The following is a 12,147-nucleotide window of genomic DNA, read 5'->3' as shown; positions in this document are numbered from 1 at the left end:
AGAGTAAATATTACCCGAGATCCTTTGTCTGAATAATACAAGGGATGTTAAGTGCTCAGGAACAGGAGGGCAAGTGCTCTGCATAATCAGTGAATAGGAAGGGCCAAAGGAAAAGTCTGTTAATACATCCTTTTTATGAATGCTTCTGAGGATTCCTACAATAACAGCAAAAATCTATTTCTGGTCTTAAGGAGTGAGTGCAGAGTGATACAGAATATAGCACTAATACACTCCCTTTGAAATGGTGTGTCTGTTGTACAGCAGGATCTGGTCACACTTCAAAGAATAATATGTGGAGCTGACGATCCATCTGTTTGCTCTTGCCATCACTGTTGAGACTCCTGTATGTTAAAGTCTTTTGACTACTTCAAAGCACGCTTGAAGGCTTTGCTGTGCCTATCCCATGCACAAAAAGTAAACGTGCCTTAACAATATTGAGTAGCTGGTATTTTGATTTGTCTTACTTGTAAATGAAAACAATTTGTTCCTGCCATGTATCACTTAGGAGCTGTGTTTTTTATTATTTATTTTTAAGCTATGATAGTGAGGGCCGTCTGACAAATGTTACATTCCCTACTGGAGTTGTCACTAACCTTCATGGGGAAATGGAAAGGGCCATTACAGTGGACATCGAATCATCCAGCAGAGAGGAAGATGTCAGCATCACTTCCAACTTATCATCAATCGATTCTTTCTACACCATGGTTCAAGGTACTGGTATAAAAATGATTTCTCAGATACTGACCTGAAACTTACTTTCTTGTATCATAAGCAGCTTAAATCAGAAGCTTTAGAGGCCTGATGTTTGGAGGAGGAGGTGATACATGAAAAGATCTGTTCAGGGAAGGAAGGAGATACAATAAAAGTGTAATTAAATGTCTCCTAACCAAATAACTGAATTGAGAGTAGTACATGAGATTCTAGCAGCCATATCCTAGCAAAAGTCAGTAGTCCCAGCAGGCACAGGATGAGGCCAGAAATGTCTAATGAAGCAGCAGAGAATACATTTTGTGCCATCCTCTACAGGTGGGGTCTTTCTTAAGTGTTTAAGTGGATTTGAAGGTATGTCCCAAAGGCATTTGTGTTCTCCTGTGATACACGTGTATGTGATACAGATGTTGTCATCTCTCTCACCCTTGGGTTTTCTTCCAGTGTGTCAGTACGTAAAGATGTTACATGCATACAAGGAGTGCAGGACCAAAAAATACTTAACTCACATATGTGTTTTTCTGTTTGGCTTTTTTGTTTGTTTGTTTTGTTTTTCTTTTGCATTTTCAGATCAGTTAAGAAATAGCTACCAGATCGGCTATGATGGATCGCTTAGAATCCTGTATGCCAGTGGCCTGGATTCTCACTATCAGACGGAGCCACATGTCTTGGCTGGCACTGCCAATCCAACAGTGGCAAAGAGAAACATGACTCTGCCAGGAGAAAATGGGCAGAACCTGGTGGAATGGCGATTTCGGAAGGAGCAAGCCCAGGGAAAAGTCAACGTATTTGGCCGAAAGCTGAGGGTAAGCATGCAAGCAGTCATGAGGTGGTGTCTGCTGCATTCTCACTTAGTGAAAGATAAACACATTCTTGTACATACTGCCATCCAACAGACACAGAATATTTACCATAGGTAAGCTCACTGTAGATCTGGAAGTTGTTGCTTTTATTACTTTGTGTCTTCTTTCTTATTGCTCTTTTCTGTAAAATCTACACTGGCTTTAGCCTGAAATGCCTTGAAATGAATAAGGATAAAAAGATGATTTTTAGGTTTGCCTTCACTTTTTGTTTCCAGCGCTGAACTCACACATCTGATTTTAAATTGTTTTAGATTATTGTACCATAAGCCAGCATGGGCCTAGACTTTTTTTCTTTTCATTTTTTAATAAAAATGGTACTAATACTTATTTCTGGTAGAGAGTTCAACTGCGTGACTGCATATGGCATATTCCTCTAACATATGTCTTCAGCATTTTGTTGGCATTTCTTCTTCCTATATAGTGAGTGAAATGTAAGTAGGAAGCAAACTGATTTATGGCAGCCATTTGGTAAAGACAACATAGATTAAGCATTTAAAATGGAGTTGCCAGGAAACCATTTCAAGACTACACTGGAGGTCTGACATATTAAGACTAAACTTAGTTGTTTAAAATAAGGCCTAAGAGTTATATCAGATAAAGGTAAATAATTTCAAACCACTTGACTTCTAAGATAGTAACATGCTATATTTAAATTTAAAATCTTTATATTTTCCTTTGGAAAGGAGGGATTGCTGTCATGTGTCTTACATTTCTACTACTTGCCCTGCAAGAATAATTGATTTTTCTCCAGGAAGGCAGAATTATTAGATACAACAGCTGTTGTTTAAGAAGAGCATACTTGTACTGAGCTATGGTAGCAGGAAGAGCAAAAGGAGTCCGTGCTTATGAAGCTCATCCTTGTAGTTCTGGTTCATAGTTGTTCCATTACATAGCAAGGTGATAGAGTAAATCTGCCAATTCATTCTTGAAGGACGCCTGAAAAAAAATAAAATAACCATATTGATTATATTTGGTTTTGGCACTGAAACAAACCTCCATGAGTCCAGTTATAAAAAGTAATGCAAAATTCATTCAGATACTGAGGAAGCTAAAGAAATGTCATGAGAAACTCCAATTTGAAAGAGCTGAAAGAAGAAAGAGCAAAGAGATGGGAAAGATCTAACCTAAGAGAGAGGAAGGGAAAGATCATAAATTAGTATGAAATAGTAGTAATGTGTATACAAATGCGAGAATTAGAGCAAGCAGAGAATGTGAGCTAATAATTGATCTACCAAAAGAAAGGGGAAGATTTTTTCAAAGTAATTTACATAGGAAGATACTACAGAAAGGTTGCTCAGGGGCTGGGGAGTGGGTGTAGGAAGACAGGAAAAGAAACCAGGAACAGAAAGAATACAGATAAATTGCAGTTCGTCATTTCCATCTACATATACATCAGTTACATTTTGCTGCAAGGAAAACAAATGTAAACAAAAGAAAATTAAAATACGTAAATATATATATATATGACACTTCCTCCGCATTATATATATGCAGTGTATGAGGAGTATGCTCTGCAGTGCTCTCTTGAGTTTCTGTTTTGTATTAATTATATGTGCTACTAGTAGTCTTTCATTTAAAAATATATATATAATTTTGTCCCCATCCCTTACCTTTAACAATCCCCTGTCAATCTAACTTTTGATCAGGTTTGTTCCATGTGTGTGGTCGTGTAAGCTAGTTTGTCACTCAACCTCTGTTCTGGGAACTCGTCTTTGGCAGAGGTGCTGGCACTCTTCCTCATGGAAGGGCTTTTTTAGGGCATTTGTGCTGAGGCCAGACAGATCTTCACTCTCAAGTAAGTCTCTTAAATAAAGGAGCTGGTATGAGCTCTGTCTCAAGACATGTACGCAGAGAAGACAGGTGACTTCTAACAGAGTGCTCACAAGAAGAGTGTTAGCACCACCTCCAGAAAATTTATAAGCTCCAAGCCTTGAAGAGGTCTCCAGATTTCAGACCATCTCTTAAGTCTCCCTCCAAGGCACAACAATATACCCATAGTTCTTCTGGGGAAATCACTGTCTGATTTCATGCTTCTCAGTGAAGCACTAAAAATTAAGCCAGTAGTTAAAGCAGAGCCGTTTAGGTGGACACTATAATTGAAGAAGGAGTAGAACAGCATGTAGGTGGTGTCAAGAGACTTGGCTTTGTGTCATTAAGAGTTTATTCATTGAAAAATTCCTAAATTAGTCCTTATATCATAATGAAGCCCAAGAGTATTGAATATATTTAAAGTACGCTTGTCTTAGACACAACACAAATGCTCTTAGTTCTGTAGATGCATTTTGGTAGCCGAGCTGTTAAAATTCTTCAGTTGAAGGCTGTATTCTAGTCCCAGACTGCCCAATGAAAGAAACTACGTCACCAAAACTTATTATAACTGCCACCTGTATCACCATATTATGCAAGCACAGCCAGTTTCACCAAACACTCAAGTCTGAATGCAAGAGCTCTGTCAGCAGATTTTGGGAGCATGAAACTGGCTATAGAAAGAGGCATTTCCTTTCCTCTTGTATTCTGTCCTTACACAGACCAGACAGATGGAAAGTGAGAATCAAAGGATGTTATTATCCCATTTAGCAGATAAGGCAGTGAGACAGCTAGATTAAGTACTTTGCTGTAATTTACACCGGAAGGATGTGCTTAGCCAAGAAATTATCCGCAATTGCTTGGACATCTGCCTTAACCATAAAACCACCCTTCCCTCTTTGCCAGTTCGGAAATCAGAAGTGCCTCTTCTCACTTCAGCATGTAAGCCTGAGAGGCCGATGAGAAATTTATTAAAAATCATAATTAAATGTAAAATAAGGAAGGGAAAGAAAGGGAAGAAAAAAACCAGAGGAACAAAATGGGCAGAGAGAGGTGACTGCAGGCATGCATGGGGAGAGGATGAAAAGTAAAAGCCAGAAATAGATAGACAGGATTTAAATATAAATTCAGGTAAATGATCAAATGTAAGTGTTGAAATATTTAAACCAATAAATTCCTGCAAGATATATTTAAAAAAAATAAAAATTAAACAACTTTTAGAATCAGTCTTCTAGCATTAATTTTTCACGGTGTATTTAAATAATATTTGATGGTTCATGTAATCCACAAAGCAGGAGTAATAAGTAATGTAGGTAAGACAGATAAATAGGCAGACAGGTATAAGCAAAACTGAGTATTCAGAGGAGGTTTTTTCATATTTGCCCATAAACCCATCTCCAGCAGTTTATTATCTCCTATGCTAATAATAAAGTACCCAATTTATGTTGGTCCTTCTTTTGGAAATGTAACAGCCTCTGGGTAAAAGAACCAAAATCCACAGTATATGGTTTTTTTACCATGCAGGCCTGAAAAATGAGAAAAACCTCCAGCCATTTATTTGGTTGGGGTATCTATTTTCTTTTTCTTTGCTAAATGTTTTTTAGCCATCTTTCTTTGCCTCTTTAATATGTGTGCATCAAGTACTTGAATAAGAATTTTTAGAAATTCTCAATACATACAGTTACATCTATTTGTCCTCTACTTCTCATATGTTAGCAAGATGCAGCATTAAAAACTCTTAGTTATCAGTGTTTCACCCTTATCTGGAATAACTTTAAAAGGGCAGAGCAGATACAGAAATGGTTTGCAGATGAACAAAGAAACCTAGAGGTCTGCTAGAGAACACTAAAAAGCAGTTAAGAGAGGATGAGCAGAGAATTGCAAAGATGCCAGTATGGGAAAAGAAAATCAGACATTTTCATTTCATGCATACAAAAAAATGAGAGCTGCTTCAGTGAAACGGGAAGTTAACGTAAGTTAAGATACTGAAATAGCAGGGACAGATTCTAATGTAAAAGTGTTACATATAACTCACTATCTACCATTACAGCTTATGTGTAGCGATAAAACAGTTTTCAATATAAATACATCTATTTCAGATTGAAATTTCTAAGTGTTTTTCAGCAGTTCTGTAGTCTTCCAGTCACGTATGGTTCCAACAGGTCAGTTAACTGGGCAAAGGACAGAATCCTTCACTGAGCATTTCGGCCTTATAGTACGTTGTATCAGTGGATGGTATACTGTTTAATTTCCATCTGATCTAGAAGGGGGAATGCCTGTGTTCTAAAAGCTGTTTGTCATAACTTGAAAATGAAATGTGCTTTTGAAGATCTCAATTTAATTTGTATTTACCCTTTTGAAAAATACCTGCTGTGGAAGATTGGGACTCAGGTCTTTCTTAGGGTATCATTCTTATGAACTCTACCAGCAGTTGCTGGGAATATGACTGAGAAGTTTGCTAGATGAAGTTTGGACTGCTCACAAAAGATTTAATTTGTTCTCCAAAATGGCACTATTTATTGCAGGAGCTTTCAGAGCACATCTTTCAGTTTTTCCTTAATGCTGACTAAAGTGTCGAGAAAGAACACAAATTACAACAGATTTCTTCACAGAATGGACCTTTTTAAGATAGATGCTAATGAAGTGCGTCACATTTATATTAAGAAGATGCTAACATCATTTATGCACACAGCAAGTCAATCACTGGAAATGGCACTTACAGAATTGATAGCATTTCCTGGAAATAATAGATGGCAAGTAAGTATTTGACAACGTGATTTAATGTGTCATTTTGTTTGTTTTTAAAAGGTTAATGGCAGAAACCTCCTTTCAGTTGACTTTGATCGAACCACTAAGACAGAAAAGATCTACGACGACCACCGTAAATTCCTGCTGAGGATTGCCTATGACACATCAGGGCACCCAACCCTGTGGCTACCAAGCAGCAAGCTGATGGCTGTCAATGTTACCTATTCATCCACAGGGCAAATAGGCAGCATACAGCGAGGGACAACTAGTGAAAAAATAGAGTATGATGGACAGGGAAGGATTGTGTCTAGAGTGTTTGCTGATGGGAAAACATGGAGTTACACATACTTGGAGAAGGTAAAGAACATTCAGGGTTTTAAAAATGCTTTGATTGTGCTAAAATCCAGCATCTGACTGCTCTGTGCAATCCAAAGAGATGTAGAAGAAGCATATTTTGATTATTCTAAGTATCAACATATGGTTCCTAAGGGAATGTTTTATAAAATAGATATGCAGCCTTGCTTTAGGTGACTGTTGATGACTTTTAAAATCATCTAGGCCATAGACTAACAAGCAGCTTCTACGTTTACCTTTTATCTTAACTATTAAAATAAGGTACAGGAACCAGATCTCTGCAATGTAAGTAAGTTGAAAACCACCTATTTGTAAATTATTCACTGTTGGTTTTTTTTTCTGCTACCAAGCTCTTGTTTCTAGATAGTTAAAGCTGTCAGTTTACACTTGCTCTTTCTTGTAGCAAATTAAAAAACAACAGGCAAAAATCAGGAATCTTCCTTACACATAACGATATCTGAATGATAAGTTCTTCCTCTAGAAACAGCTGTGAAAATCCCCCTTGTGAGATCTCATGCCTGCTGTGCAAAAACAGAATCCATTTCTTTGTGGGATTTAAATGTATTTCTGTTGAATCTGTTGCTCAGCAAATATTGTTTACTAGACATTACAGGCATAATTTAATCAAGACCTACGATACATAATAGCCACACATCAGAAAAATGTCAGAATAATCCCGGGTGGCTCCTTTTGATATAAATAATCAAACAATTGTTTTGCCTATGTCTTAAACACTTACGGATCAGGAGCACAGTACTCACAGTATTCAGGCTGTTCAAATTCTTCAAAATCATCTCTAATTGTAGGGAAGAAATTGTATCTCCCATATGTTGTTCTCCTCGTGAGTTAATGGCTCTAAGACAGTTTTACTTCTTCCCATATTAAACATGACTTATCTGAATCCATTGACAATCTGCTGTTTAGCTGTGAGTGCTTGATAAAAGTGATACAGTCATAACAAGTAGCAAATTATGAATGTCGAACTACTAATTACAGAACCCCTTACAATTAAGCATCCAAGTAAATTAGGCAGGGAGATGTTAACAACATGTAAGGTCAAGGATAACTCAATTAAAGAGGAGATAAATTTTCCCAAGTGGGAATGTCACATTTTTGCAAAGAAATGGTATCTGTATATGGCAGGGGGATGCGGGGAAGTATTCCACCATTTGTCACATGGTAAAAATCTGTTCTTAATTTTCAGTCAATGGTTCTTCTGCTTCATAGCCAACGGCAGTATATCTTTGAATATGATTTGCTGGATCGGCTTTCTGCTGTCACCATGCCCAGTGTTGCTCGTCATACCATGCAGACTATTCGCTCCATTGGCTATTACCGGAATATATACAACCCCCCTGAAAGTAACGCTTCTGTTATAATGGACTACAATGAAGAAGGGCAGCTCCTTCAAACTGCTTTCCTGGGGACAAGCCGAAGAGTATTATTCAAATACAGACGGCAGACCAAGCTCTCAGAAATTTTGTATGATAGTACAAGAGTTAGTTTTACTTATGATGAGACAGCGGGAGTCCTGAAAACAGTAAACCTTCAAAGCGATGGTTTTATCTGCACCATTAGATACAGGCAAATTGGCCCACTGATTGACAGACAGATTTTCCGCTTTAGTGAAGACGGAATGGTAAACGCCCGATTTGACTACAGTTATGACAATAGCTTCAGAGTGACTAGCATGCAAGGTGTCATCAATGAAACCCCATTGCCTATTGATCTCTACCAGTTTGATGATATCTCCGGTAAGGTTGAACAATTTGGCAAATTTGGAGTTATATATTATGATATTAACCAGATCATTTCTACAGCTGTAATGACTTACACCAAACACTTTGATGCACATGGCCGCATCAAGGAAATTCAGTATGAAATCTTTCGTTCACTGATGTATTGGATTACAATTCAGTACGATAACATGGGACGAGTGACAAAAAGAGAAATTAAGATCGGGCCGTTTGCCAACACCACAAAATATGCCTACGAATATGATGTAGATGGTCAACTCCAGACGGTTTACCTGAATGAAAAAATAATGTGGCGGTACAACTATGACTTGAATGGCAACCTCCATTTGCTCAACCCCAGTAGCAGTGCCCGTTTGACGCCACTTCGCTATGACCTGAGAGACAGAATAACCCGACTAGGTGACGTGCAGTATCGATTAGACGAAGATGGATTTCTGCGCCAGAGGGGTACCGAAATCTTTGAATACAGTTCAAAGGGCCTCCTCACTCGAGTTTATAGCAAAGGCAGTGGATGGACAGTGATTTATCGTTACGATGGCCTCGGACGACGAGTTTCCAGTAAAACTAGCCTTGGACAGCACCTCCAGTTCTTTTATGCAGACCTTACTTACCCAACCAGGATAACTCATGTATACAACCACTCCAGTTCTGAAATCACATCCCTTTACTATGACCTGCAGGGACACCTATTTGCCATGGAGATTAGCAGCGGAGATGAGTTTTACATTGCATCCGACAATACGGGAACACCACTGGCTGTTTTTAGTAGCAACGGTCTCATGCTTAAACAAATTCAATACACTGCCTATGGAGAGATCTACTTTGACTCTAACCTTGACTTCCAGCTAGTAATAGGATTCCACGGTGGTTTATATGACCCACTGACCAAGCTAGTCCACTTTGGGGAAAGAGATTATGACATAATGGCAGGCCGGTGGACGACACCTGATATTGAAGTCTGGAAGAGAATTGGGAAGGATCCAGCTCCATTCAATTTGTACATGTTTAGAAATAACAATCCAGCCAGTAAGATACATGATGTGAAGGACTACATCACAGGTAAGAGGTTACTTCATGCAAGAATTTATCCCACTTGCTCAAAAATTTCTCACTCTGCTTTCTTCTACTCTGGAATCTGTCCATCTGGGATGCAGACATATTATCTGAGGAAGGTTAATAAGGAAACTCTCAGGGAAAATAATGATTCAGAAATGCACTTGAAATTTATGTCTAGACCAACCAAGTATTTTAGCTTGGTTGGTGTTCTGGACCTATGTACATCACAATTCTAGTGAAGTGCCTAGGTATATTATAACTGGTAAAGTTATTTTTGAGGAAGAATTAAGCACTTGACATTAATGACTGTGAACGTGCTTATCAGGAATGGTGAAATAGCAATCTTGAAAATGTCTCGTATCCTTTAGACATACATCCAGGTACCAAAGAGAGATGGAGGTCCACTACACATGATTAGCTTTTCCACTTAGGTAACTACAGTAGCAGATATACTTGTGCCCTACAAATCCATATGATTCTCTAATACTAGACCTGACCCAAAAAGATCATTTTGAGCATCTCAGTGTATAGATAAGTTGAAGTTTCCAAAGTACATTTCACAGTACCAGTGGAAAGTATCTCTACCTTGTCCACTGGGTGGACAGTATAACTCTGGGTGACTCAGAGATCTCAGTGTACTGGATGAGGAAAGTGGAGATCTAGGTTCTCCTTACAGTGTTGTAACACATTGCCAAGTGCTCCTATAATGAAAATCAATAAATAGATTTCTTCAGCAAGAACAGGAGTGAGAACCCCTCAAGACCACTCATGACAATCTCCTAACATTTGAATTAGTCTGATTTATATCTGGGCTACGGAGCAGTAAAAACTGTATGTATGGACAAAAAAGACAGGGGAGCGAGAATGTAAGATAGTGAGGGCAGGAGGAGTCTTTCAGCAACCAGTTTAACTCATTAAGATGAGAGAAAGTACTAAATGAAAAACTGATCGGTGTTCATTAGAATAGGCTTTTCCAATAATGCTGTCTTAAACTGGCAAAGAAGCAGAAGTCCAACAAGGTCCAGAGCCAGCACAAAATAATGAGTAAATAGCCAGGACAGGGAGGGTAGATATAGAAAAGTTAGTACAAAAATCTCTTTTGACAGTAGAAAGCTGCTGACATGCCACTTGTGTAATTGATTTTTTAGGGAATCTATATGCTTTTTGTGTTTGTCTGGAGTTAGTGATGAGTAGTATTTCCCATTAATCTACATACAAAAAATGGTGCACATCACCAGAAGGTTCTGAAAAATGCACAGCTCAATCAGATATGTATTACTTTATGTACCTGTAAACAATCTAAAATGACAGGGCCAGACTACAGGATGGTCTCAGCTCCCCCTATGAAACATGAAACTACCACTCAGAGAAGCATACTGGGAATCAGGGGGGGTTGTGTTAATTTAAAAACAGCAGCCATTAACAGGGTAGCTAACAGGCTGCCTGGGAGCAAAGATGGTGATAGGCCTTTGAATCTGGCTTCTAGCAGCGTGTGCTGTAGGGGATACAACAGCAGTCAGATTCTTTGCAGCACTGAAAATAATGCATGTGATTCAAGAACTGCCCTCAAAATGGAGTTTTAGTTCTGTAAACATCTTTGATGTAGGGGATACGTGCTGCTTACCCAAGGTTATTATTAAAATAACTAATTTGGCTGGCTGGCATTTTTAGACTGATGCTTATTATCTATCTGGAAAGGCTATACATTATTTTCAAGTAAATATTTTTTTACTGTTTAAAGAATTTGAAAAATTCTGTTCCTTGTCTGATTCGTATGGATTTGTCTGAAGTGAAAGCCACTAGACTTGATTAGGAGCACTCTGACGACTTCTGATAAGTTTAGTATTTCTGTAAGATAGGGTAGAAAGACAGAAACTAGAGAGGCAGAGCACCCGTTCTTGTCCAGCCATTTTTAATTACTTAATTACTGGTATCCCTATTTTATTTATTTTTAATAAAGTGCATAGTGTACCATAAGTGATGTTATCTAATGCTCATTTAGTGTCATGTCTACTTACTGACACAACTGATATTTCATCAGTCCAACTTCATCCTGAGAAATGGGAGATTTCTCTTGAATCAACATAAATTATCTGCCAAGTCACTGTAAAGGTAATAGACTGTACAAGTGTTATTTCAGATACAGTTTGAAGACATTAGAATAACAAATGTATAACAAAAGGGCTGGATGTTTTCTGCAATACCTTTTCTTTTTTTGCTTTGTTTTAATGTGTTGATGATTAAGGTATAAGAAAGAGAGTTTTCAGTCTAACCATAGTTTAGGTTGTATTAGAAGGAAATCACACCCATGTTGTGGTTCTGTATTTCTGGAAGTTCTGGAAATCATTGGGGCCTTTAAAATTGCTGAAACCTGTAACACCCTTCAGAAGAGCCTACAACAAAGAGCAGTTGTTTTCATGCACATCCAGAACTTCAGGTTCTCTACATCAGCTTGCTATTTTAGCTGTAGCATGTCTAAATCCATACATACTAAAACAAAGACAGCTGTATCATTTTCATGCTACAGGAAGAGATCTGCTATGTCAAAAGCTGTTTCATGTATAAATGGTAACAAATACTTACAAAATATTAAACAACTCTTTTCTTGTTTTGTTTCAATAATTCTCTTTCAGATGTTAACAGCTGGCTGGTGACATTTGGATTCCACCTGCACAATGCCATTCCTGGTTTTCCTGTTCCAAAGTTTGATTTAACAGAACCTTCTTATGAACTTGTGAAGAGCCAGCAATGGGAAGATATACCTGTAAGAGTCAAAGCTAAGCATACAAATGAAAGAAGATAGAATATTCTCTCCTGTTCAGTTTAAGAGGAATGGATAATCCTGACAGGGCTAT

At 38.0% G+C, this 12,147-nt stretch overlaps 1 protein-coding gene and 1 long non-coding RNA gene across 37 annotated transcripts in view; one reads left to right on the top strand and one right to left on the bottom strand.

Moving 5' to 3' along the window:
- Positions 1-12,147, top strand: part of TENM3 (teneurin transmembrane protein 3) — a 770,347-nt gene that overhangs the window by 751,311 nt on the left and 6,889 nt on the right. For all 34 annotated transcript variants that reach the window (XM_085545060.1, XM_085545048.1, XM_085545077.1 and 31 more), the window contains 5 exons: positions 536-711; positions 1,279-1,514; positions 6,186-6,482; positions 7,684-9,295; positions 11,926-12,056. In XM_085545060.1, coding sequence (XP_085401186.1) covers positions 536-711; positions 1,279-1,514; positions 6,186-6,482; positions 7,684-9,295; positions 11,926-12,056 — 2,452 coding nt within the window. The remainder of the gene's footprint in view (positions 1-535; positions 712-1,278; positions 1,515-6,185; positions 6,483-7,683; positions 9,296-11,925; positions 12,057-12,147) is intronic.
- Positions 2,201-12,147, bottom strand: part of LOC107313290 (uncharacterized) — a 45,325-nt gene continuing 35,378 nt past the window's right edge. Inside the window, exon 3 of one of the 3 annotated variants that reach the window (XR_014945322.1) lies at positions 2,201-2,507. This is a non-coding gene — a long non-coding RNA (uncharacterized LOC107313290). The remainder of the gene's footprint in view (positions 2,508-12,147) is intronic. The other 2 variants (XR_014945324.1, XR_014945323.1) reach the window with 2 other exon arrangements.

Source organism: Coturnix japonica, chromosome 4 (genome assembly GCF_054131305.1).
Source record: "Coturnix japonica strain WE chromosome 4, WE-NBRP24, whole genome shotgun sequence".
Taxonomy (NCBI): Eukaryota; Metazoa; Chordata; class Aves; order Galliformes; family Phasianidae; genus Coturnix; species Coturnix japonica.
This window is presented reverse-complemented; position numbering and strand designations above follow the sequence as displayed.